Raw genomic sequence first — 27,742 nt, forward strand, 5'->3', positions numbered from 1 at the left:
CTACTACCACCCAAAGGGCTTGTGAAGTATCCCGGACTATTGTTGACCAGATCATCCCACGGTTTGGACTTCCTAAATCCATTGAGTCTGACAATGGCCGCCATTTTGTCTCTCAAGTGGTTCAGGGTGTGTGCAAACTTTTGCACATTGACTGGCACCTTCATTCATCGTACAGGCCCCAAGCATCGGCTCAAGTGGACCGCATGAATAGGACTTTGAAAGGTCACATGGCAAAGTTGTGCCAGGAGACCTCCTTAACTTGGCCCAAGATTTTGCCCATTGCTCTGACTTGTGTAAGAGCAACTCCTGGGGGGAAGCTCTAATTGTCACCTTTTGAAATGGTGTATGGTAGACCTTTTGTTTCTCATTATGTTATGGGGGCGGATGAAGGAGAGGAGAATGTTTCTTTGTATTTGCAGAAACTGTCGCAGGTGTTGCCTTCTATTTCCCAACAGGTCAAAGCTGCCCTTCCAGTGATCCCTGACTTGCCTCTTATTGTGGAACCTGGAGAGTGGATCTGTGTGAAAGAACTCAACCCCTTGAGCGGTGCTGCCAAGTGGTCAGAACCGGTCCAGGTGCTGCTCAGCACTCCAACAGCTGTGAAGGTTCCTGGCATAAAGGCGTGGATTCACTGTTCCCGTATAAAGAAAGTTCCAGCTCCCAACGTCCAGTGGCAAAGTCAACAGTTGGAGGGTTTGAAACTGCGGTTGTCCAGACTCCCTTCAGATGTGCCTTCCTGCGATTTTCTACCGATCTAAAATTCCGAAGTATTTGCCTCTGCCCTTTGAAGGGTGGCATATTGGTGACACTGATCCCGAAGAAGAAGTAGGAGAAAAAGAAGAAGTAATAACCTATTCTATTAATGGACAAACCTACACTGAAGACGATGAGATGCCCGAGCTGGAAGAAGAAGACTGGGACACTCTCCTTGATTGTGAATTTGGTGATTGGACTTGTCTGGATCCTGGTCACTGGTTCCAGCCAGAATGTGATTAATGATGTCCTTGGTAAGGAACCAAGGCATCTTTCCCCCATTCATCAAGTAACACCACACTGTACCCCTTGTGTTAAAACCACCTATACTATGGAAAAGACCACCCAAACAATGGTTTATCATTCCTTTTATGACTGTAGGGGGAATGTTTCCCAATGTAGGCATGGAAATAATTCGTATTCCGTGTGCACAGAAGCTCACAAAATAACCTGCTTCAATCCACAGGGGGTGAAGGTAACATCTAGTGTCAAAGTTTACCCTTATGTGGGAGGTTCAGATAAACACCCCCTCCTCACTCATCCTATTGCCTCAAACTGGTCAACATCGCATAAGGTATCAGTCTGTTTTGATGCTTGTGAAGCCATACGGCAAGGCCAGGGTTCGTCCCGGACCCTTGGAGTTGTGTGTGGAGATCTTTCATGGGAAAGAAGAAAATACCTATACCAGAAACTGGTTTCCAAGTCTTCTGGATATAGTGCTCCCCGTTCGGGATATGTTTATTGGTACACTGCCTTTAATTCTCTGAGTGAGGGTCCGGGCAAGGGTGGAGCCTCTTGGTTTACCATGACCGAAGGAGAAGCCTCTACCTCCTGTCGCCCTGGTTCCTGCACCCCTATATGTTTCCATTTTTCAAATGCATCCCCTCGCACAGTGTCTTATGGTATAGGCATTGATGGGACAGGTAAAGACCCTTACGGACGGATAATTATTCAGACCACTTTGCGTCATAGTAAACCTGAACAATTTCAAGTACATACTGAATTTTGGCATGAATTTACTACTCCAATTGAAATACCCCAGGTTACCAAAAATTTGTTTATTGATTTAGCTGAGCGGGTTGCTTCTTCCCTAGAGGTTAAAAACTGCTTTGTTTGTGGAGGCACTAACATGGGAGAACAATGGCCAGGGGAAGCTCGAGAGATTCAATTGGACATTACTTCTCATTTCAATTTGACTTGGAAAGATAAGGACCGTCCAACTAAATGGGCCCTCCATTCTGTCATTGTGGCCCAGAATTGCATTATTAGACCACAGTCCAACCTTGCATATAGGGAATTTGTTGGTGAAACTTTCTGTGAGGGAGGTTGGTTCTGCAATAGTACTTCAACCAACTGTACTTGGCAGGGAAATGAGACTGAACCATCCACCTCATTCCCGGACGGCCCATTGAAACGTTTATGGTCCAACAAACAAAATACTTTTATTCCTTGGCCCGCTCCTGATATTCTTTATTGGATTTGTGGAAATTCTGCCTATGCTGAACTTCCCAAAGCCTGGGCTGGAGCATGTGTCCTAGGCCATGTGAGACCTAGTTTTTTCTTTTGCCCCTCTCTTAAGGCGAGCGATTGGGTGTTCCTGTGTATGTTGATGTTGGAGATCCTGTAAATAGAAAGACACGGGATGTCTCAAAGATTCCGATTGGAAATTGGAAAGATGATGAATGGCCACCAGAGTGGATAATCCAGGTATATGGTCCTGTGACGTGGGCGTCAGATGGAATGTGGGGATACCGGACGCCTATTTATATGCTTAACAGGATAATTAGACTGCAAGCAGTTTTGGAAATCATCACAAATGAAACCAGCTCTGCCCTTTTGGCGTTGGCAAGAACTGATACTCAACTCAGAACTGCTGTATACCAGAATAGATTAGCTCTGGATTACCTATTGGCTAGGGAAGGTGGGGTCTGTGGAAAATTCAACCTTAGCAATTGTTGTCTCCATATTGATGACAGTGGCAAGGTCATTGAAGAAATCACAGACAGAATGTGCAAGTTGGCTCATGTCCCTGTCCAAACATGGACAGGCGCACTGGATGTTGGAGGATGGTTTTCGGGTATGTTTGATAATTGGAAAAGAATCCTGTTTATTGTGGGATTGGCCTTTGGAGGATTGTTGTGCTTACCATGCCTTATTCCGCTTATTCAAAGAATTGTTCGGTCCACTATATCTGGATTGACTTTTGCTGCTACTCCTGTTTTTAATGATAAACCTGCTAAAGCTATGGTTTTAAGACCTTTACCTTCTGATTATACCCCCCTTTTCCAGGGTTCTTAGTGCCTATTCGGCTTTTATATTAAAAAGGGAGGAGTGAAGGGATTTTATTGTGCTTATGACTTTAGTATGTTTAAGTTTGACATTAGCATTTATTTTATATATAGTAACCATTTTATATTGATACTTATAGTGTTATCATGTAATCATTGTTTTGTTATTTTGTAATCATTATTTTGTAGTTAATTGCTTGATCAGATGGTTTATATATATATATATTGGAAAAGTAAGGGCTTCATGCTTTAGGTATAGGTGATTGCTTATATGAAAAAGAGCACAGTAAGGGGGGGGGGAAAGGAGTTACGGATGGAGCCTGGGTTGCTCTGTATGAGTCATCATCTAGGAATTATTTTTTTGTGCCATCTTATGCCTAGTACCAAGACCTGATCTTTTTGTTCTGGAAAGGTATAAAAGGTGGAAGACATCTTTTCTGCTTGCTTGCCTTCATTCCTCTACCAGCCACGAAGAGGAATCAGGCAGCCCCTCTCTGTTTTGATCAAAATAAAGTTGTAATCTTTGTTGAAACCTAGGCTCAGGAGTTTCTTTGGCTCTTTTAAATTCCTAAGTAACGCTGGGGCAATTGTGAGGCTAAGTGGAAAACCTTACAAAAATAACCTTTACTGCTAAGTTCTATCCTAAAAGCACCAACATATGCTGCTTCAAGGACAGTCTCTCACCTGGAACTACTCAGCCAGCCCTGTAGGAAGGATAAATGCCACAAGCTCCTTCGATCCTTCCCCCACTGCACACACTCTCCTACTAGGGATGATAGGCTGCCAAGCCCTTCCAGCACCCATTGGAAGCACAGGACTGTTTTGTACACAAAGCATGTTTTCCACCAAAGACAAGACATATCCTTAGAGGCGTCCTCTATCAAATTCAAATTTCATCTGTTGGCATGCAGAAATGAGGGCCTTATTTATGCTGGCATAAGGCCTCACTCCTTTCTTAATATTCTGCCCAACCATCTATGCAACAAATCCTTTTGGAAGGCATATTCTGCAAAAGACAAAAACCTCAACAACTGGAAGTGTTGGAAGATGTATTTATTGTATGTGATAGCTGTGTATCTATTATTCAATCCATATTATAAAGCCTGTTGGTTTAGACTGATTGCTCTTTGGATACCAAATACAGGACAAGATTCTGGACTGAAGAGTATAAAAAGCAACTGATTTAGTAGAATTCTATGGAATGAATTTATAGTCCATTGCTGTGGATCTTTTCAAAGTAGCCCCCCAAAATTAAAGTTGAAGATGGATGACCCTTTGGAATTTTATCAATACACTGGCTGATTCCAGGTTCAAATTAACTGTTTTTAAAGCCAGAGGTGATCCTTGCAAACCTGCTTTCTAAAAACTTTGCTTGTCTTGGGCCAGTCGAGTAATAAACTCAACCAGGGTACGTGTTGGCCTTCCCGCCATGCCTTTTCGCAGATATGGAACCTCATCTTTATTTTCCATTACACCAGCAATATCTAAATGAGCCCAGTGAGGAGCAGTCACAAATTCTTTCAGGAATGCAGCAGCTGTGCATGCGCCGCCAGACCTGATGGGAGAAAAGATAAGTTTTATGTGCAAGATTATTTGCATTGTTCTTAATAATTTACAGAGGAATAAAAGCTATCTAAAACTGCCTATCATCATGGAAAACATAAGATACTACCCCAAACCTTGATTCACATAACCAGAAATCAGAATCTAAGCCATGAGTTCAACTTGAAAAATACAAAAAAAACCAACAGAAATGTGCAGTGTTTAATCTGGTATAAGCACTGTCTCTCTACTTGTCTGTGGCACCTTTTCCTGGGCTCATGTGAAGTCACATTTACTTAGAAAAATAACAATTACAGAGGGAGTGGCATAGTTGCACCACCATCTCTATAATTTTGTTCTTCAAAATTCTCCATTAGTTGGATTCAGAAAAACAACAATCCATTTCTGCATCACAACAAAAAGCCGAAGCAAATTAGTAAATAATTTTCTCTCTGAGCAAAAGAGAGTGTCTATTGATCTTAGCAAGTGAAAGGTCCAGTTATGCTTCCTCTGCCAAGCCATACCCACAAGAACATGGCTATAGATTGTTGCTCTATTGGATCCTTGCCCAAATAAACAAGATCTGAAATATATTTAGCCAGCTTCTCCTTTAACTCCTATTTGTCCAAGTTCTCTGTAGGCACTGGGAAAAGTAATGTGAGCATAATAGCATAGCAGCAGCATTGCATTTTAACTTAGCTATGTTACCTGTATTTTCCAATGTTATTGATATCTGCTAGGTGACAGTCTGTCATTTGCTTTGTGTAATGTTCAAAGAGAGGCATTCTCCAAACTCGATCCCCTGTCAGAATGCTAGCCTGTCAAGTGTAGAGAAAAGCTATTCAGATATCAAATTTCCACACAGTTCTTTATAGTCTTTAGTTTGCTTACAATGGTTGAGCCCAATAATTAGATTTAAACTGAAGCAGATTCTAAGCTTCACTTTCTACCAAAATCCCTTTCTTTTTTATACTGCTTCAGAAAAATAAACTTCCTGCCATGGACAGGAGGCACCAAGAGAATCCTTGCAGGCTGAAAACAGAAATGATCTCAGGAATTGGCATAGCTGGGTGGGACCGGCACTTTCAATTTTCTTCCTAATGATTTTCACAACCAACCTGCCTTTTTCATAGCAATCCCAAATTCAAGCAATGTTATTACCAAACTATCCATGCATCAAGATCCCCACAAGCTCAGGCCTGCCAGTGTATCTGTGAAGTTGTTATTTATTAAATTTATATATGAAGTTGAGGATATTGTGCATCATTTTATAGCTGCTTAAACTGGACCACATTTACCCTTCCAATGCTCATTTCTTCTCCTTGAAACATTATCTTGACATTTTTTAATCTTTGCTTTATCCACCTAAATCATTTGTTCTCATTGCAAACTAAGCCACTTCTTATGCCTGCTTTCAAATTATGTCTGACATCCATGCCTGATCAGAGGGCATTACCCTGAAACACTCACTGGGCTAAAGGATGTCATTGCCTATTTTATCTGCCACCTACAGAAAATATGTATCTTGGCTACACAGGTGCTGCATTGGCAAGATCAGTCTGATAGTAGTTTAGAAATTCATAACACAAATTGTTGAAATAATTAGGGGCATCAAAAATACTGTTTTCCATTTTTCAGTTAACTAATATTAATAAATCCAAACTTGGTTCTCTTCTGTTTTTTGTCTGAGAAGTATTAGAGACAGGATCAAATATATTCAATTGCATTGCTGTGGTTTGTTTGTCTCCAAGTGGCTTACTTTAGGTATAAGTATAGACAGAAGCCCCAAGGTGAGGAAATTATCACTAGTTCACAAAAGTTTTATCAACTCCAAAGCTAACGTTTTGTGTTTAGCTTTTGTAGTCAATAGTCACAACTTAGGTTCTCAATAAAAAGGGTTGAATCTTTTCTTTAAAACTCTCTAAATCAAAACCTATCTTGAAATCAATTGTTAGTAGCATCACTTACCTCATATAGGTGATGCCACAGCTGCTGTGAATTTGTAAAAACCCCAGTAGCTGCTGATCCTAATGCTACATCCATGGCACCTATAAAGTATTATAAAATGCAGGTTATCCAGCCATTTTTCCATGTTGACTAGCATTACAGTAATTGCTCATCAGCTAGCAATTTATATTCGCACTTCTAAAAATATCTTTTTTTTCTTTTATTTGCAAGGTTATAGCATAGAAATTTTTAAAAATTCAAAAAAATTGTTCTATGTCCTAGGAAACTGGACCATATTCCTGCACACCAGCATTACTATCAGGTGAACAGGAGATATTGTTTTGCAGCTCCACCCTATTGTTGGACGTGTCTTATGAAAAATTTGTTTGATCCATCCAACTCTTTTTTAATATCTATTGCCAAGCAAAGATAATTTTATTCAGATGGTTTTTTATTTACTTTTGATGTTTCAACCTTTTTATTATCTGCAATATCGACACCTGGGTTTTCTTTCCTTTGCTTTGCTTTGCTCACAGGAAGCTGCTTAAGTGCACAACCTTGGTGAAAAGATGTAATGTAATTATAGCTGAATCTTGCTACAGGCAAGATTATTTTAAACAGCAAAGCTTATATTTTTGCATTTGAATATGCAGCCTACTCTTCCCTGGGTTGGGGGGGAACCCTCTAAGTCAGGGGTCTCCAACCTCTGGGCTACGGCCCACTACCGGGCCATGGGCTATTGGCCACTGGGCCGTGTGAGTGGCTGGCAGGTGCATGTGTATGTGCACATGCACAACCCCACTTGTGTGAGTGTCACTGAGTGTTGCGGGCTTTTGCGGCCCCACTTGCGCAAGCGTCGCAGGCATTTGCAGCTTCACGTGCACAAGCTCTTATGGCCTTACTCGCATGGGCAATGGGTGTTCATGCACGCACATGCATTCGCCCCCCCCAAATCCTTTCTTTCCCCCCTCCCCCTGCTCCGGGCCGCCAACCCCGAAAGGTTGGGGAACTCTGCTCTAAGTAGTAAAAAAGAAAAAAAAAACATTAGCTTTAAGACAATACAAATCTTCTCTATGCAATTTGGAGGGTCTGCACTCCGCTGAAACTCACAAAGACATTACATTATTAAAATATTCTGCATAGGAAGAGGAGCTTTTCATAGTATTCCTAATATTCTGGGAATATGGAGTACAGAAGCTTGAAACAAATAAAAAAGGGCTACCTGTTAATGTTGCAGTGTCTAAAATTGCCCTTGGATTAAAACTGTGTGCATAGTGAAGAGCATCAGCCAACACCAATCTTCCCTCTGCATCTGTATTGTCAATCTTTTATGAAAATCAGCAAGAGAAAATCACATTCTGTTTGTAATTACAGCATTGGCTAACAAGCTTGCCTATATCATCAATAGCTAATTTTGGGGGCAATTAATGATACATTTTAAAACTGTAAAATTTAATGCATTATAACTCAAAACCTGAAATAAATAAAATTACTACTATCAAATAATGGATACAATAGAGCCAAAAAGCTCAAAAGAGTATAATATTTGGGAAAACAGTTTTATTTGCTACTAAGAACCCTTGAAGGTGCCTTTCCACCATTTCCTCTCTAGCAACTACCTCCAGGTCCATATTTTGTAGAGAGGAATCTATCCACACTGGCAAATATGAAAGGCTGCAGTTCTTTTATTATTTCAATGGTATTGCCAGAGGTCCCCAACCCCTGGTTCATGGACCAGTACCGGCCCGTGGCATGCCAGCAACTGGTCCGCACAACAAGCAAAGCCCCATCCGCGGGATGCAGCCAGCACACAAAACCACGCACTCTCCATTCTGTGGAAAAACCTCTCTCCACGGAACTGGTCCCTGGTGCCCAAAAGGTTGGGGACTTCTGGTATTGCAATCCTGAAAAACTAATGGTTAATACCAATAGTCTATCTCTATCCCAATGTTTCTCAACCTTGGCAGCTTTAAGATATGTGGATATCAATTCCCAGAATTCCCCAAGCAGCACAGGGCAACAATAGGGAACAGATGTTGTTGTTCTGTTAAATATGAGATTGCTACCATTCCCTCAAATCTGATGCCCTTCAACGAAGGTTAGAAATGTTAGCAAGCTTGGCCTCTAGGCCTTTCCATGGGGCTCTTGCAACTGTTGATTTAAAGTTCTATTTGTTCAACTAGAAATGATGTTATTAGATGAAACCTCAGGTGTAACCCAAGGTCCTATTATCCTATTAAAACCTGTGCTAAATAAGCATCTTAAAACATACCTGAATCGTTTTTCCATTCATGGCTGTCACAACATCTCCGGGTTTATTTGCCTTCCCACTGGGCAAGTTTTCACAAAGGGGAGCCAGACCTTAGATATAAAGAATGCCAACTGAATTTATGCATATTGTAACATTATTCGGTATTCTTTAAACCAGTGGTTCCCAACCTTTTCTATACCCCGCACCCCTAGAACGCTTCTGATATATTCTCACACCCCTTACAAAAGTTTGAAATAATGGCAACGAATTATGCATATACACTATAATTTTGAACACCCAAGTTTTCACACCCTCTGGAATATCATCTTGCACCCATGGTTGGGAACCCCACTTTTAAACCATGCTGCTTTTAAAACTTGAATCAAAAATTCCTCAGCAATGGTATTGTTTCACTGGTATCTACTTACCTGATACGAAGACCCAATTCCTTTGCTTACCTTCCAATAAGCAAATTTGTACAAATGCCAGCTGAGAGGGTTTAGTCCTTGCAAAATAGATAACCTTGAACATTTCTCTCCATTGTTTCCTGTTTGATGTTTGTCAATGTTTTGAAGGAAAAGGGTCAGTGATGGGATTCAGACAGTTTGCACCACTTCGGCAGAACCGGCAGCTAATTTTTTATTGCCCAGGCCCAGAATGGACTTCCGGAAGCAGCATCCACACAGAGAACTGGTTGTTCACATATTTGAATACCACCACTGAAAAGGGTACTCCCTCACCCAATTTATTTTTCCTAGAGGAATTAAACAAACTAAAAATTGGGCCGGAGGTTCTAAAAAGTTTGAAGGCCCACTGATCCATATGAAATGGTCTTGTGAATGTCTAATAAGACTTCTAGAATAGTATTTTAATGTACATAAACATTAAAGATATTAACGTGATGCTGAATTATATGGCAAACTCCTGGAAAAAAGTGATATTATTCTAGATATTTTGATTTTGGAAATGTGTAATTTTTCTGTTCTGCAAAAGGCAATATTTTCAACAAATCAACAAATGAAGCAGTTATGTTCTTCTTTAGCATACAGTTTATGATACTTTGCAATAATACTGTGATATCATTAGGTAATTTCATTTTATTTTTGTATTTAATTATATACTAATATTATACTAAAAAGTACTATAAGGTATTTTTTGTAAACCAGAGACTAAGTTAACCATATATATTAGTATTGTTCTATCCCAGCCTATGTGAGTCCTTGTTCATTCACAAGGACAAAACCCCTCTTGTAACAAGTAGGCTGGAAATCCATGAGAAACAAACCCCTTTTATTAATTAGGTACAGACCTGCAAAATGTCCCAAAAACAAAGGCAAACAAAACACGATGCAAACGGAGAATTGTCCAAGGCAAACAGAACACAATTCAAATGGAGAATTGTTCACAAGCAAGGCAAACAAAACAGGATTCCATGAAACTTGATTCCTTTGCAAACGGTTGCCTTCAGCAACCAGCACTGCTCACACCTTCCCTTTTTATTATGCAGCCCCAAGACGTGGCTTCTCAATGTCTTCTCCTCCTCCCTTGGAGTCGCCCCATTGCCTCCCTCTGTTCTGCTCTTGTTGCCATTCTGCATTTGCGAGCGTCTATAATGTCTTCCTGCTGTGAGTCCTCAGAGTCTGACTCAGCTTCCCCGCACAGCTGAGTCTCAGCCTGAGCACGATTGGAGGGGACAGGCTCTTCATCAGATTGTAAGTCCTGGAGCTCATCAGAGCCTTCCTCCGACTCTGATGGCTCTCCAGGTCCCTCCTCCTCTGATTCCCCGGATTCAGCTGCCGGGTCCAGTGACTGGCACGGACTCACAACAAGTATTACATTTTAGTACAATACTGTTAACTTTAATCCCTTTACTATGAAATTTGTTAAATTCTGTTAGAGTCTTAAAGTGGTTGTCGGATTTGTTTAGTTTTAATTATGTAATTATTGTTCATTCTGCTACTCTTTATTTTTTATATTCTTCTAAAATAAAGAAAAAATATTTGAAAATGAAATAAAATACAGGTAATCTTCAATTAAAGACTCCAAATTAGGCTGGAATTTCCATTGCTAAACAATGCAGTCATAAAGCATGATGTCATATGATGGTACCGCTTAACAAAGGCAGTCCCTGTTGCCATCATTAAGTGAATTGCCATAGGTCACAAAGTGAGGACATCATGTGACCACCATTTACGACTACCTGCTGGCTTTCCCATTGGCTTTGCTTATAGGAAGCCAGCAAAGAAGATCACAAATGGTGGCTGCAGGATATTGCAATATCATAATTACAAGCCAGGTGTCTCAATCGCAATCACGGAAACACTGCAGTGGCTGGAACTAGGAGGACCAGAAGTATCACTTGTTCAGTTCCATCACAAGTTTGAATGGTTGCTGGATGAGTGTAATTAGGTAAATTATATCTTCTCATCTAAAACACCATGTGAGAAGAGAATAGGGAGAGCAATCAGGAATCCTTACAAAGTGGCAAACCCCAAAACTGGAACATTACTGGAATCTCTGAACTGGAAGACTCTTGATGATGGAATCTCACCACTCAACATTAGCAGATTTTGTTTTGGAGAAGAAGCCAGAGGGACAAGTCAATCCAGCCTTCAATTTCAGCAGCTAACTCAGTTTGCTTGAGTTGTTAGATTCAGCAGCTTCTATTTCCAGCCCAGGAAGCAAATTATGGGATAACTGTTCTGCCACAGACCTTGGAGAATCAAGATGGGCTGACCCCAAGGTCTGTTGACATCTCTTTCCAATTCAAATAACTTTTGTAAATTTATTCTTCTACAATCTACTTACCAATTAGATTAATGGGTAACTTCAATTCTGCAGCTGTGACAATGGCAGAAAAAATGGTGGCTGCTCCTCCCATATCTGCTCTCATGGCATCCATATTGGCTGAAGGCTTGATCGAAATGCCACCGCTGGGAAAAAATACAAGAGATGCCACAAATATTGGTCTCTTTGCCCACCCCATCCCAAAAAACTTACAGTACCAAGAGTAAACTTTGCTATGATGCCAAGCCACAATTTTTTTGTTTTAATAAATGAAAAAGCATGGAAAATATGGCACTATTATAAATCTGAAAGAGAAGTTCTACAACACAGAGAAACATTCATTTTAGATCTTCTGGAATAATACTGGAGAAGAATTAAATGAAGTCCACAGGCTGAAATTGTAGGTAAGCAGGACAATCAAAATCCATCTGATGGTAAAAAAAAAAATACTTTAGCACCATGATTACCTAATAGGTGCCTGTAAAGTTCCCTTTGTCCAGTCTCACTATGCACACACTTTCTGAAGATGAATCCATTGTCAGAAGCCCATTTTTCCAGCACAACTTCAGGAATTTTCTCCTATCCTGCTCCCAGGCCATGAGAAACTCACCCATAGGCAGCCTCAGTATTCAAAAAATATAGCTCTATCTCATTGTAGTTTTCTTATTGGATTATAGTACTTATTCTTAATATTAATCTGCATTTTTTTATTTTTCAGAATTTCCTTAGCCCCTTTGTATGCTTCCCAGTGGAGAAAAACAGGGTATAAATTCAGTAAGTAGAATAAATCTAACAAATGGATCCATTGCAGAGATGTTCTTTAATAGAATTTTTTGAGAGTAATTTCTGCAATGGATTCTTCATTTAGATTTATTTATTTGTATCTTTATATACCGGTGGAAGGAAAAACTTCCCAATTATTCCATGGCTCCTAAATGGTTCCTCCATGATCCCTATGTGAAGCTCCACAGCTCCCTCCCTTTAAGACATGAGACCAGAACCTGGAAAGCTTTTCCCCTAGAGATCACATAACCTTGGGAAGATGAATGAGTTAAAACCATCTTTCTAAAATCCCTTTCAATGGAGTTTGCATTGCATTCATTTGCACTTTCAAAGCACATATTCTGGGAACAGGGGAAAAATTCTGCTCCAAAAATGCTCCTAAGATGCTCACCTATCAAAAGTTATCCCCTTTCCAACAAATACCAATGGAGCTTCTTTGGGGTTGTTGCTGCCTTGGTAGTGGACTTCCAAAAAGACTGGGGGTTCATCTGAGCCTTTTGCCACACTCCAAAATGACCCCATTTCTCGCTCCTGTATCCAAGATTTATCTCTATAACGACAGGGAACAATTTCCATTATTTCTTTCCCAGTTACTGAAAGAGGACACACATTGCATTCCCGAATGCCAGCAGAAAAATAACTTTTTTCTCAAATTCTAAGATAATAAAAAAGTAAATAAATAAAAAGAAAAAGATTTATATTAACCAAGTTTCCCCTTTACAACTATTCTGTGGAAACACTCTTCTGCAGTCTGCAAAGGAAATATCTTGCTAGTTCCCTCCATTCTCTTGTAATACCTCTTCTGTACAACTAAATTCCTAATGCTTCTCTTAATTCATAATCCTCCATGCTCAGAGAATCAGAGTGCTAAATTGGTGAGATGGGTAACAAACAAACAAACAAATAGGTTGCAACTGCTATAGCTATTAAACATTTAATTGCCAGCAATTTCAATACTTTGCTTTATAGTTCATGCTTATTTGCATGATATTTGTTCATTTTGACTTTTTTGAATAGAAATGCCTCTTTTGGTTTGCATCCTTTGGATTGTAAAATCAATAAAAAGCAGTATTTTGAGAGGGGAAGAAACCTTGCAACACAGATACTACACACACAAGCATGTGCACAAAAATTAACTGCACAACTGTCTATTACCTGAAGGGTTCCTTCAAGTCCCAGCAATAAAATCTACAATCTCAATACATCTATTTTGCCAGGATGCACTACAAAGTGGAAATAAGCAAGGGCTATGTGGAAGAATTTAAGCCATTTCAATATTAATATGACTTTTGACTGTAACAGAACTTGCAAATTATGTATGTTGTGATAGTTGTAAAGCAGATCACTGACATGACTGACTTAATTTTACAACCTTTTTTGTGTCAGTCATAAAGTGAACACCAATATAAAACAAACCTTTTATTTGCTATGGTTTGAAAATAGGAAGTAAATGCTGAGTTTCAGCCTGGAGACTGACTAGTAAGCTATCCAGTGTCCTGCTTGAACAGACAAAGTAAACCTAAGCTTGACAAGGGAAATGGGATAGAAATTCAGGAGTCTGGTTTCTCCATCAGATGCAGCAAAGTAAAAAGACTAAGTATTCTACAGCAATTAAAAGACGTAAGGGAGATATGATTTTGACAAAATGGAAACTATGGGGAATTTCTATAGGACAGTGGTGGCGAACCTATGGCACGGGTGCCAGAGGCGGCACTCAGAGCCCTCTCTGTGGGCACGCGTGCCGTCACCCCAGTCTTAGGCCTTCAACTGGGTTTTATAAAACCTTTTTGCTTTAGGCCTCCGCCGCTGTGTGCAAAACAACAAAAAAAAGGTTCAATCAGTCAATTTCAACTTCTCGCGGGAAAAAAAAGATCTTGCAAAGTTGGAATTGATTGATTGAACTTTTTAGTCCCACCCAGTCTGCCGTTACCACCGCAGCCATGCCCACCCAATGGGCCACACCCACCCAATGGGCTACACCCACCCGGCACTCGACGATGCATAAGTGGGTTTTGGGTTGCAGTTTGGGCACTCGGTCTCTAAAAGGTTCGCCATCACTGCTATAGGAGGTCTATATTAACAATGGGGTAAGGTTTAGGTTAGGTTGCATATGTTAATAGGTTCAGATGCATAAGTCAATATTTCTCAACCTTAGCAATTTTAAGAAGCGTGGGCTTCTTAAAGCCAATGCTGGCTGGAGAATTCTGGGAGTTTAAGTCCACATTTCTTAAAGTTGCCAAGGACAAGAAACACTGGTGTAAGCTATTTGATGCATACAGTAGTATAACACTGGAGATAATGTTAAGTCCATACAAGATACTGGTATCTCAAATGCTAAGCTAGCAAGGGACATATGAATAACTTACTGGGGCCCAGCTCTATTTAATCATTCTTAGAAATATGCTACCAACCAAAGACCTGTTAAACTGAACTTACCTTTTATGAACAGTCACGTTGCTACCAAAGCTTTTTAATTTGTCCTCAATGATGGTAGCAAATTTGGTTGGTGTGATATGGTTTGCAGGGCCTTCCATAAGATATCTGGCCAGGTTCTGGCCTTCTGCATAGCGAATCCCTTTCTGCCAGGCATCAATTCCATCACTAAGTAGGAACACAGAACGTTTATCTATCAAGTACTACTGCAGAGTTTCTTTATAGTGGCAAACAAAACAGAACTGTAGAACTTTACATTCATGAAAGGGAAGATCAGGCTCAAAAATCCAGTCTGGGAACTATGTGAGTCTTCAAAGACAACAAATGCCTAGAGGACAGGGTGGGAAGCATATCCAAAGAATTGCAGCTTCTGCCAGGATTATTTCTTTCTAGGGAGGTGCTCCGAATGACAAGGAGCTCTAAGGAAGAGAGCTGATCTTTTTGAAGCTGAACAGCTCACATAAGATAATATTGGCCTGGACTTCCGGAGAAGAAATGGCAGATTGAAGACTTATGACTGTGGTAGAATGAAGAGTTGGCAGGTACAGGCTCTTTGGTAATTCCTCTCTGGACAAGAAGAGGACTTGGGATTGCCTATGAATGCTCCAGATAGTCTTTGTAAGGAGATCACAAGATAATAGTCTCCAGTAGTTTATTTCTCTGGGAGAAGAAGAAATAACCATCTTGCTTAAACCATGATCAGCACCTTTGAGGACACTGAGATCACATGTTTCCTTTTCTAAGCACTTTTGGAAATTGCTTAATTGTTCTCAGCTATTAGTAACCTTCAGATCAACATATTTTGCAACACTGGGTGAGTTTCCTTCAGTTCTTAGTGAAATAAGTTTTAAACATGTTTAAGAACTTTAAAAATGTTATTTTGGAATAAAGAGCAAATAGTGATTAGAATTTAGATTTTAAAAAGTTATAAATGGATTAAAGAGTCAGATGGATCAGAAATAAGATTTTGGAATTAATTATAAAAGTTCTTCCCATAGGAAAATGCTTTTGTTTTGAATTCTTAAAAAATGATACGATGGGACTTTGAAGGCTGTACATTTCAGAGAAGTGACAAGGAAGGGACAATTAAAGAAGATTTAAATTCAACTGACAAATACAAAATGAAGCAAAATATTTTAACACTGAACATACTGAAGGTTATTTTTGAACAATGTACTCAGAAGTTAATTTTAAAGTACCTTCCTCCATAGATAAACTGTGTTTAAAAGATGTTATGGAACAGAAATAAGTTTTACCTGGTAAGACTGAGATTGATCTGAAAGGAGATTTGAAAATGACAATCTGTAAGAATGACATGGAAAAGATATTACACTAGACATGCAAGAGAAACTGGCTGATGTCTTAATAATTAAAAGGGATATACAAATAAAAAAATCAAGAGATTGGCCTGGATAATTTTCTTATCTTGGATTTACAAAGCTTGTTAAAGCTTTTAAGAATTTTTTGAGAAGAAGAAAGAGAAATGAAAAAAAAGTTCTAGAACATTAACAAAGAAGAAGTGATAGAGGAGGTTGAAGTTGCTGGAACTTTGGGCGAGAGTATCATGCCATATTGGAATTCAGCATAATACATACTCAAGCAAAAGATCATAATCAAACCGGTGTCCTAGACCAGGGCTTTTCAACCAGTGGTACGGGTACCACCTGTGGTACATTGGCACCTGGCAGGTGGCACACGACTATCCTAGAAAAGGGGTAGCGGGGGAGGGGAATGAGCTGAACTGGTGGCAGCACCGCACAAGCCTGAGCGAGAGATGGCTGGAGCTGCAGGGCTGTCAGGGCTCAGTGGAAGCACCAGGATCAGTGCCGCTTTCCAGCTGATCGGCGCTTCTTCGGGGTTGTCAGGGCTAAGTGGAAGCACCAGGATCAGCGCCAGGCTCCAGCTGGAGCTTGGTGCTGATCCTGGCACTTCTGCTGAGCCCAGAAGCGTCGATCAGCTGGAATGTTGCAGCATCTCCAGGGTCTTGTGATTTACATTCAGATGCTTGGCAACTGATTCATATTTATGATGGTCACAGTGTCCCAGGGTCATGTGAAGTGACCAAAACCTGCTGCAACCACCCAGCAGATGGGTGGAATAAAAACTAAACACCTCCCACCTCACCTTTGCTGCCAATCCCCAACAGAAATGCTCACAACAATGAAAACCTTGAACAGGAGGAAGAGCGCCGCTGGGTTGGCAGGCAGGTGTCTTGCTCGGCTGTGGCTTGGGGGGCACTTTTTTCAGTGCCATTGTAACTTCGAACAGTCATTAAGCGAACTGTTGTAAGTCGAGGACTACCTGTACTTTATCACTTTTTTTCTTTTTTGGGGGGGGGGTCATCAAATTTTTGACACCTTGCTAGGCGACTGGTGGTACTCGGATATTGCCATATCCTAAAAGTGGTACAATGGGTGAAAAGGTTGAAAAGCCCTGTCCTAGACTTTAAAAGAGCTGATTTTTACAAAGAGAGAATGTGGGAAGGATTTCTTAATGGGGAAAACAACCTAAGATGCTTGGGAAATTCTGAGAAATCAAACAAGCCCAGTCCACGGCAGAAAAACAGGAAATCCAAAAGGAATTCAGCATGGTTGCACAAAGATCTCTCTGATAAACTAAAAGACAAAGGGATAAATACAGAAAATGGAAAGAAGGACATATAACTAAGACAGAATACCAACAAATAACCAGAACTTGCAAAGATAAAACCAGAAAAGCTAAGGCTTGGAATGAAATAAGATTTGCAATAAATGTCAATAATAATAATAATAATAATAATAATTTTTCTTTCAAATATTAATAGTAACAAAGTCAAGGAAATAATCATCTAACCAATAGGAGAAAATGGTAAGGAAATGACAGGTAACAGAGAAAAAGCAGAACTTCTCAATTCATTCTTTGCATGTGTTTTTACACAAAAAGAAAATATAGCCCAACATGCCAATAACATAACTGCAAAAAACAGACTAGGAATGCAAATTAAAATAGGCAAGGAAATAGTAAAAGAACACCTGACTGCTCTAGATGAGTTCAGATCACCAGGACTTGATGGATTACATCCTAAAGTACAGAAGGACCTAGCAGAAGAGATACCAAAACCATTAAACCACATCGTTCAAAGATCCTAAAGAATTGGAGAACTACAAGAAGATTAGAAAAGACCTGATGTGGTTCCCATCTTCAAGAAAAGGAAAAAAAACAGATCCAGGAAACTATAGACCAGGCATGTCAAAATGCCGGCCCACGGGCTGGGTGCGTCATGCCAAAACCGTGCCCACCCCATTGCCAACAAAGGGGAAAAAGTTGCAATATGTTACATGAAGTCGCGAGTTTGACATGCCTGCTATAGACCAATCAGCCTGACATCAATATATGGGAAGATCCTAGAAAAGATAATCAAGCAACAAATTTGCAAATAACTATAAACAAGTGTCTATGGAGATTCTTAGTCATCCAGGTCATGGTTGTCCCAAAGGTGTTTTTTCAGGAGGAAACTGGACTTTCTTGTTTTTCTTTGAAGACATTTTGCTTCTCATCCAAGAAGCTTCTTCAGCTTCTTCAGCTCTGACTGGATGGTGGGGAATGGAAGGATTTATATTTATAGCTGGTCATTGAGGCCACTTGGAGGTTTATCGGTGTCCTCAAGGTCACCTTAGTGGTGCAAATGGGTATGGAGCATTGGAGCCTTCTTGGAACTGCTGAAAAGACTGTATTGTAGATTGGAGATAGATGATGTCATATCCCTCCCCCTCTATTGAGAGATGCTCTTGATTCACTGCTGAAGTATAAACCATGTTTGCATGTGGAAATGATTTATTCATTTAAGTGCGAGTTCTAATGGTGAGTTTCAGTAAAGACTTCATTCAACAGCCTTTTATTTCTCAACACTTCATGGTAAACAAATTATTTCTGCAACAGAAGCACCATACCAACATCATGTCTTGGTTACCTGCCATGCAACTGAATTTCAAGGGTGGGTTTCTTTTTTTGCTTTAGTTCCTCATATTCAAAGATGCTGAGGGCAGCCCCTTCAGCTGCAGCCTGAGCATCTCCACAAGGGTCCACTTCAACACAAGGAAGTTCTAGGTCCTGCAGCTGCCTGCATCCAGCTAAACAATAAAACACACATTGGAAAAATTATGACCAAACAGAACCAAGGAGGAGTATTCTAGTGAACACACATCCTGCCACAAGGAGTAAAAATCAGCCAAGACAATCATTTCTGCAATCAAAGCTTTCTGAAGTGAAAATGATTAATTATAGGACAATTAAATGAGTTATCTAGAAGCAACTCCCTACAAGTAATTCAAGAATGATTAAGTGCCTCGCCCAACCTTCTCATGTTAGAAAATGATGACTGAGCAATCTCAGCTGGCCAAAGTACACAATACATCAAAAAAGCAATTTTTGCAATATGCACCTTTGTTTAGCCATGTTAAAAACTCAATTTTGCCAAGGCTACTTTATCAGCCTACTAAGTAACAGAAAAATGAAATTACAGAATTACAGAACAGAATTGGAAATGATCTTGGAGACCTTCTAGTCCAATCCCCTGCTCAAGCAGGAAACCCTATACCATTCCAGACAAATGGCTCTCTTCTTGAAAACCTCCAGTGAAGGAGCGAGCACCCATTACTTCTGCAGGCAAGCTGTTCCATTCATTAATTGTTCTCACTGTCAGGGAATTTCTCATTAGTTCTAGGTTGCATTCTCTTTGATCACTCACTCTTTTATGGAAGGCTATCACAAACCAGTTGCTATGCCAGCTTTGGTTCTAAAGGCTGCAAAGGGTGGGGTTGTTGAAAATATGAGATTTTACATTTTGCATTTGGTCTGGATTCTGCTGCCATGCCTTCCCTCATGGGGCCAAGGACAAGGGTCTTACACACCCATCACATTTGTGATGAACAGGCAGTTCTACCAGTTGCCATTCAAGCTGTTGAAATTCCCTTATGTGTACATCTTATGGGTTGCAGAGGCCTGATCTCTTGTAAATTAAAATCATGGGCTTTAAGTCCAGCAGAATTTAACCCAAGGGAGACCCACAACTGCCATCTAAGCTACTAAGCTTGACAAATGGAAACAACCTTTTAAAATACAGATTGCACTCATTATGGAAGCAATATTAGAGATTATACATTAACACAAAACTAATGTTTTAATTTTGCTAACCTGCCACAGCTGCCCGTATGTTTTCCTTGTCTTCATTCCAGTTTTCATCTATGTTCACTCCCATTGCTTTCCTTCCCAGGCCAACAACTACTACATTTGGAAAGGCCTGCAACAAAACAGAAGAGAAAATCAATTCATTTTTCCTATTTTTTTTTAAAAAGTCAACCAACTAGAACTTCAAAGAATGTCTTTCAAGATTAGAGCAAATCTAGCATTTACGTCTTTCACATTTTAAAATATCTCTGACAGGGAGACTAAACTAGTAATATGCAATAAATGCTCTCCAAAGAATATTCCAAGGAATGAAAATGTTTTCTGTAATATCCAATATCTAACCTGTTGCATTAATGGAAAAAGGATAAGCAACAGGATGGCACATGATTGCAAGAAAGTCCTAAAAGGGGAAGGCTATTTTGTTTTTTAAACAATTAATACAGTACACGGTATCAGATCTTTTAAACACTTAACTGCAACCTCAGATGTTGGGATGGTTCACTGCTTTGAACAAGGATAGCAATAGACTTATATACCACTTCATAGTGCTTTATAACACTCTCAGAGCAATTTACAAAGTCAGCATATTGCCACCAACAATTTGGGTCCTAATTTTACCAACCTTGGAAGGATGGGAGGCTAAGTCAACTTTGAGCTGGTGAGGATCGAACTCCTGGCAGTGAACTGAATTAGCCTGCAATACTGCATTCTAACCACAGTGCCACTACAGCTTTTGATCAGGATAAGATACAGATAAAGTAACACAACCCAGAAGCATGATTAAATATAAAAGTTACACACAGAAAACAGGGAAGGCGATTATAAACCAGCATCATAAACTGACATCTCTGATAACACAAAATCACATCAACCACCAAATCTACTCTTTACCTTTTTGTTCTTCACAAATAAAACTGTGATGTCATTTTCAACTGTTAGATTTAGTTTTAGTCAAAGATTTTGATCTTTGCAGTGCTTTCCTTTTTGGAACACTGAGTCACCCCGTTGCTTCCCTGGACCTGCCCCATGGCTTTCATCAGAGCTTTCACACCCAGAAAGTTTGCCACAGTCCCTTAGTTAAATTCTCAAGTGTCATTTAAGATATCAAGTTTCACAGCCAATATTTGAAGGGCTGGAAGTCAACTTTAGAAGCCCTGGAACCTAGGGCTGCATTCAATGTACTCTGGAACTCAGCATTCAGAGTGCTGCCAAGTGAATGACCCAAAGCTATCTCAAAGCACAGTGAAAGGTCAGGTTCCTCACTGCTAAGAAACTTGGTTGTAAGCCAACCAGAGCAGTTTTTAAGACAGGCAGCTATATAGATAGTCCTTGACTTACCACAGTTGGGGCCAGAATTTTCATTGCTAAGCAAGGTGGTGATTAAGTAACTCATGTCCAATTTTATGACCTTTTTTCCATAGCTGTTAAGTGAAGCACTGCAGATGTTAAGTAAATCATGTGGTCATTAGGCAAACTCAGCTTGTCCCATTGACTTTGCTTGTCAGAAGCGGGCTGGGAAGATTACAAATGGTGATATCATGATCTATAACCATCATAAATACATGCCAGTTGCCAAGTGCTCGAATTTTGATCAGGTGACCATGGGGATGATATGATAGTTCTAAATGCAAGGACTGGTTGTAAGTTACCGTTTTAGTGCTGCTGTAACTTCAAACAGTCATTAAACAAATGGTTTAAGTTGAGGACTACCTGTACAAACATTTTAATTAATCCACAAACTTTCCATCTTATCTCCTATCTCTAGATGGCCTTCTCAGCATTAACTACCATAATCACTTGATTCTCAGTCTTTGCTTCAATCCTGGTTTTGCTGTCCTCTTATGAAGTCAGAACAAGCTGAGAGAGGAAGCCAAGCTCTACACTGAAAAAACTATGGGATGTGCACATTTTTATTCCAGAAAGGGTTGCTACTGTTTTATAAACCTTACCAATGAGAAAGATAGTTCTGAAGAATCTGTTTTTATTAGGGAGAAAGAAAAAAGTACTATGGGAACTTTCAGTTCACTGTCATATTTGTGTGATATTTTAAGTGTCTAATTCTCTTCCTCAAAATTCAACAGGAAATCCTCAAAGCTCCACCACTCTTCTTCCAGCAAAAAAAAAAAAAACCTTTAAAAATTAAGAGGCACATGGTTAAATTAATTAAATATTTATCCCCTACCTGATGCAAACCATGAAAGATGCGGGTCTTCCCTTTCTTCAGAGGTGGCCCAGAACTAGAATAGGACACAAAACAGATGTTGTCTACTCACACTAACAGCAACTGGATCAGAAAATTAGCCTGTGAAGCTTTCCTAGAATAGGGTTCTGTCTGGTTTTACCCCTACTGTAAGTGTTCCTTCTATCCATGTATTTAGATTCTGATTATAGTGGAAAGTAAATATGCTCAATAAATCAACCTGTGAATGGCAGGATTATTGTTTTATGCTGAGAGAGAGACTCTTTATCTCTCTCTAGAACAGCAGATGATGAGATAAAGCCTTTAGATCAGCGTTTCTCAATCTTGGCAAGATGTGTGGACTTCATCTGTCAGAATTCTCCAGCCAACATGGGTGTTGAAGTTCACACATTTTAAAGTTGTCAAGGTTGAGAACCACTGCTTTAAATCAAGTGGTTCTCAGGCTCGCAAGAGGTTTGAACCAATCAGGCCTACCATTGTCTCCACCAATAATTCATTTGCATCAATAAAGCCTTTATCATTATCTAAGTTCTAGTTTTTAAATCCTCATTCACACAGCCCCCCCCTTTGATTTTATAAAAAACATCCAACATGAACAAGATATTAGCATCATTTAGTAACTTGCTAATCACCAGGTTCTAATCAGTGAACCATTAAAGTTATGCATACTTCGGATTCTCTTCCAAAAGATGCTTCAGAGGGCCATGCATGTAAAACAGCAGTGTTTTAAAACAAATCTTTTTTGGGAACTTCATGGCAGCTACAAAAAGAACATGCATTCTCCTGAAAAAAGAGCTGCTTGATTTATATGAACATTATCTTCAGGTTCATCAAGGCACCTGTATGCAAACTTTTTGGGAATCAGATCTGAAGTGTTACAGGACCCGTTTGATTATGATTGTTAGCCCGCCTCACTTTTCTAGTCACCTGCTCTTAACTTGAAATTGAGAACACCTGACATAATGAACTTTTGGCCAAGCCCAAAAAAGGGAGGTGGCTTCCTTGCAAACAGAGGGGGAAATAGAATCGGCATCATTTGAATGGCAAAAAAGAAAAAAAATGAACATAGAGAAAGGGAAAAACGTCTGCAGCTACCTGCAAAATATCCTTAAGGCCAAATATTTTTCCTGTCATTTTGCAACAGTTTAATAAAGAGAAGGAAATGCAACCAGTTGCTTACATGGCCAGTAACTCCTTCAGCTTCCCATTGACTTGTTTGTCAAAAGCCTCTCCTGCATCAGACAACTGAGAAGGTTCACCATCACCGCAGCTGGCAAAGGATCCAAGAATGAGACCCTACAGAAGGTGGAGGATTCGTTAGGTAACATCCATAAAACAATGGCAGATCCCTTCCACAGGATCAAGATTGAAGGGCAAAACATTTCCACCACAGATTCACAGGTTTTATATTGTATTATTTTCATGGAGCAACATTCTCTTCTACTGAAACCAGGGTCACTGTGAGATATACAGTATTAACTTTTAATTAATAGATTAATTTCACCTAAACTTATCATCCTCTTAAATATGCTCATGACAGGGCAGTCTTCAGAAAGAAAAGGCTATGCAGTGAAAGATCCTACACAAATTGGGAAATAGGCAAAAAACCCTATTTAAATCACGGAACTGTTTGCAAATTCCTACTTCCAGCCCTTAATGGCTTCTTGCCCCAAGATCCGAGACCACTTACCTTTCCGGCATGAAGACTATCGCTCTGTTGATGAGGCATTGTCTGCAAAACTGCTGCTTCTGGCACTTTCAGCTCACTACCAGCGGAAGATTTTATATCAGGGAGGATATTTCGGTCCCACCTCCAAGGCTGAACTCTGCCCCATGTGAAAGCGGAAGGAACAGCAGGGCGTGAGCCATTGCAAACCCTCAAGGAGCTCAGTGCTGCCTTGCCGGAAGATTTCATTTTGCTTAGCTCAATTTGCCTTGGGGGAAAATCTGAGGAACAAGCTAGAAGCAGGATTCAGCAGGTTCAGAAAGCGCCTGACCTGTGCCAAGACCATATGAACTGAAACAGCCTATGGTCTAGTCCAGTGTTTCTTAATCTTAGCAACTTTAAGATATATGGACTTCAACTCCCTGAATTTCCCAGCCAGCATAGTCCATATATCTTAAAGTTGCTAAAGTTAGGAAGGAAACATGATCTATTCACTTTAAAAGCTTCCAGATACTAAATCACTTGTCCCTTCAGGAGTTTTAAAGGATTTTTGCAAAAAGAAAAAAAAAAGGGGGGGAGGATATTTTCAATTTTTGGGAGACTGGCAACTCTTTTTTCTGTTTTGTCACATATGCCCAGTTTTTTTCTTGGCTTACTCTACACAAAATATTGTTTTGTAATTATTGCCCTAAAAGTGGCTGAAAACCACACTTCCCCATAATTTAAAGATTAAGAAACCTGATCTCTTAGAGCAAGGCTGTTCTGAATTAAACCATGTTTTGGGTGTAGGCGGACTCAAGCTAAAGCTGCAGGTAAGGCTGGAAAAAAAGCTGCTCCCACTCACTGAGGAAAATATAAAGCTAGATGTGATTTAGTCCTCTGAGATCATATGCAAAATCAATACAATTTAGTCACTTAGTTCATCAACAGAATAGCAAATTGGACCAAGAATTCCTGATCCATCCTAGTTACAGGCAAAGCTAGAATGGCCTCAGCTGGATCCCAACTATTGGGAACAAGGACATAGCTAGGAAAGGATGGCCCATCTCAATGTGATCAATCTCCTGGCCTCCAGATGTACTGGATTACAACTCCCATCCCCTCCAGTCATTGGCCATATTGCTGGGGATAATGAGAGCTGGATCTCAAAACATGCTAAGCATCAGACACAATACAATACAAAATTGTATTACAACACAATACAATAAAACAATACAACACAAAGAATACAATACACACACAAGTAACAGAACATAATCAAACCAGTGTCTTAAAACTTTAAAAGATGAACTCAGAAAAAGCTTGGGAAGAATCCCATGGATCAAAATCTTAAAGGGGAAGCCAACTCAAGAAGCTTGGGAAACTGAAAAATATGATCATAAAAGCCCAGTCCAGCACAATACCACTGAAAAAGGAAAATAAGAAATCCAAGAAGAAACCATTATGGTTGCACAAAGAACTCTCGGACAAACTGGGAAGAGGGATACACAACTAAGGCAGAATATCAACAAATAGCCTGAATCTGTAAAGACAAAGTTAGAAAAGCTAAGGCTCAGAACGAAGTAAGACTTTCAATAAATATCAAAAACAATTTTAAAAGTTTCTTTCAACATATAAAAAAACAAGACAAAAGTCAAAGAAATTGGTCCACTAATGGGAGATGATGGCAAGGAAGTAATGACGAGTAGAGAGTAGAGAGAAAGCAGAACTGTTTAACTCATTCTTGGCATCTGTCTTCACTAAAAAAGATAATATGATCCAACTTACCAAAAACAGAACTGAAAAAAATAGAATAGGAATGCAAAATAAAATAAGCAAACACAGGGTAAGAGAACACCTCTCAACTCTAGACAAATCACCAGGTCCTGATGGATTACATTCCAGAGTTCTGAGGGAACTGGCAGACATGATCTCTGAACCACTGATCCATATCTTTTAAAATTCTTGGAGTACGGGGGAACTACTTGAGGATTGGAAATGAGCTGATGTTGTTCCCATCTTCAAAAAAGGAAAGAAAACAAATCCAGGAAATTTCAGACCAATCAGCCTGACATCAATACTTGGGAAGATCTTGGAAAAGATAATAAGCAACAAATCTGCCAACACCTAGAAGCAAACAAAATTATAACCAGAAGCCAACCTGGCTTCATCAAGAATATATCAAGCAAAACAAACCTTATTTAATTCTTGGACTAAGTTACCATAGTTAAATTAAATCTGTTAAATTAAATTAAATTCTCCTTCATTGGTAATTAAATCTGTTTTTATATGAACAACTGATGGTATAAAAATGTTACTACACTAAAGAAATTCTGTGATATGGACTTACACACACTATTCATTAATTGCATACCCTTCTATGACATTCATGAGTTTTGTTCATTTATACTAGTTGCGGCCTTCATACCACCCTAAGCTTGCATAAACAAAGCATTGCAAACCTTAGCTGACCAAATCTTGTGGGCTGAACAGAGATATCCAGACTCCCAGCACTATCCAGTGCTAACCGAAGCCAGGATTCAGAGCTGCCAAGATACATTCAGCATGTCAGCTGTCTCACTAGATGCAATAATATTTTAGACCACCGCTACTCAATATTAAAAGATGCTTATTGCTTGTTACTAAGAGCAGCTGTGGGGCACTCTGATCACTGTATGATTCACCTTGTACCTGTTTATAGACAAAGACTTAAAATCATAAAACCAATAGTTAAAAGGGAAATCTTGGACTGAAGAGGCAAAGTTAAAGCTACAGGCTTGCCTCGACTGCACAAACTGGAGCATTTCCAAAGCTGCATCAGTGGATTTGAATCAACTCAGTGAGACTATGATATCATACGTTAGCTTTTGTGAGGACCAATGTGTGCCAACCAAAACCTTATGCATATACACTAATAATAAACTTAGGTTCACAGTTAAGCTCAAACAACTGCGTCGTGCCAAAGAGGAAGGGGGTTGAATGGTCTACAATCAGGCCAGGAAAGTATTATGTCCCTTCTTGCTTCAAATGCTCTATTAACATCCCGGGGCCCAGAAATCGTCCTCTCCAAACTGTCTCAGCTAGCTGTGCCTGATCCACTTGCAGATGGATTATAAGCTTTCTAACAGATACGAAGCAGCAAGCTAAGGTAAAACCATATTGAATACTTGTTCAATTAGCACAGGAGCTCCCCCAGGGCTGCGTGATCTCTCTCCATTACTCTTTTCTCTATATACCAATGACTGCATCTTGAAGGACCCCTCTGTTAAAATATTGAAGTTTGCAGATGATGTAACAGTCATTGGTCTCATTCGTGATGATGATGAGTCTGCATACAAATGGGAGGTAGAACAGGCCCTGAAGTGCAGTTGGAACAATCTGGAGCTGAACATTCTTAAAACTGTAGAGATGATAGTAGATTTTAGGAGAGGCTCTACTATTCTACCAGCTCAGACTGCCCAAGGAGCTGCTTATACAGTTCTACAGAGGAATTATTGAGTCTGTCATTTGTATTTCTTATCACTTGTTGTTTGTATCTTATGATTTATGATCCTTATCACTTTATCACTCAGTGTCTGTATGTACACTGAGAGCCTATGCAGCTTGTCTTCTGAGTTTGTCTTCTGGGGTGTGGGCTATTCCTGCCAGCTTAGTGTCATCTGCAAATTTGATGAGTTCCCCTTCAATTCCCTCATCTAAGTCATTTATGAAGATATTTGTTGTGGCTCCGTCTTGTGAGCCCCTCTTATCGGAGGAAGAAGGCTCCGAACATGAAGGAGAGGAGATGGCCAGGCCTCCCTCTCCAGGACTCTCCTCTTTGGCAATGCCTCAGGTGTCTCCCGACGGAGAAGAGATTGACCAGGAGCCAGGTGGTTCTGAGATTGGCCAGGAACCAGGTGTTTCTGAGATTGGCCAGGAGCCAGGTGTTTCGGATAGTGAAGAAGAAA

At 39.9% G+C, this 27,742-nt stretch overlaps 1 protein-coding gene across 1 annotated transcript in view; it reads right to left on the minus strand.

Annotated features, from left to right (window-relative positions):
* Positions 1-4,079: 4,079 nt before the first annotated feature.
* LAP3 (leucine aminopeptidase 3) overlaps positions 4,080-27,742 on the minus strand; it is a 28,056-nt gene continuing 4,393 nt past the window's right edge. Inside the window, exons 2-13 of the mRNA XM_015823350.1 lie at positions 23,331-23,446; positions 22,133-22,187; positions 19,957-20,062; positions 18,734-18,893; positions 14,788-14,952; positions 12,743-12,901; positions 11,590-11,714; positions 8,803-8,891; positions 7,753-7,855; positions 6,552-6,631; positions 5,292-5,401; positions 4,080-4,596 (exon numbers count right to left, since the gene is read on the minus strand). Coding sequence (XP_015678836.1) covers positions 4,401-4,596; positions 5,292-5,401; positions 6,552-6,631; positions 7,753-7,855; positions 8,803-8,891; positions 11,590-11,714; positions 12,743-12,901; positions 14,788-14,952; positions 18,734-18,893; positions 19,957-20,062; positions 22,133-22,187; positions 23,331-23,446 — 1,464 coding nt within the window. The 3' untranslated portion in view covers positions 4,080-4,400. The remainder of the gene's footprint in view (positions 4,597-5,291; positions 5,402-6,551; positions 6,632-7,752; positions 7,856-8,802; positions 8,892-11,589; positions 11,715-12,742; positions 12,902-14,787; positions 14,953-18,733; positions 18,894-19,956; positions 20,063-22,132; positions 22,188-23,330; positions 23,447-27,742) is intronic.

This window comes from Protobothrops mucrosquamatus, unplaced genomic scaffold (assembly GCF_001527695.2).
Source record: "Protobothrops mucrosquamatus isolate PMUCROS unplaced genomic scaffold, P.Mucros_1.0 scaffold1841, whole genome shotgun sequence".
NCBI lineage: Eukaryota > Metazoa > Chordata > Lepidosauria > Squamata > Viperidae > Protobothrops > Protobothrops mucrosquamatus.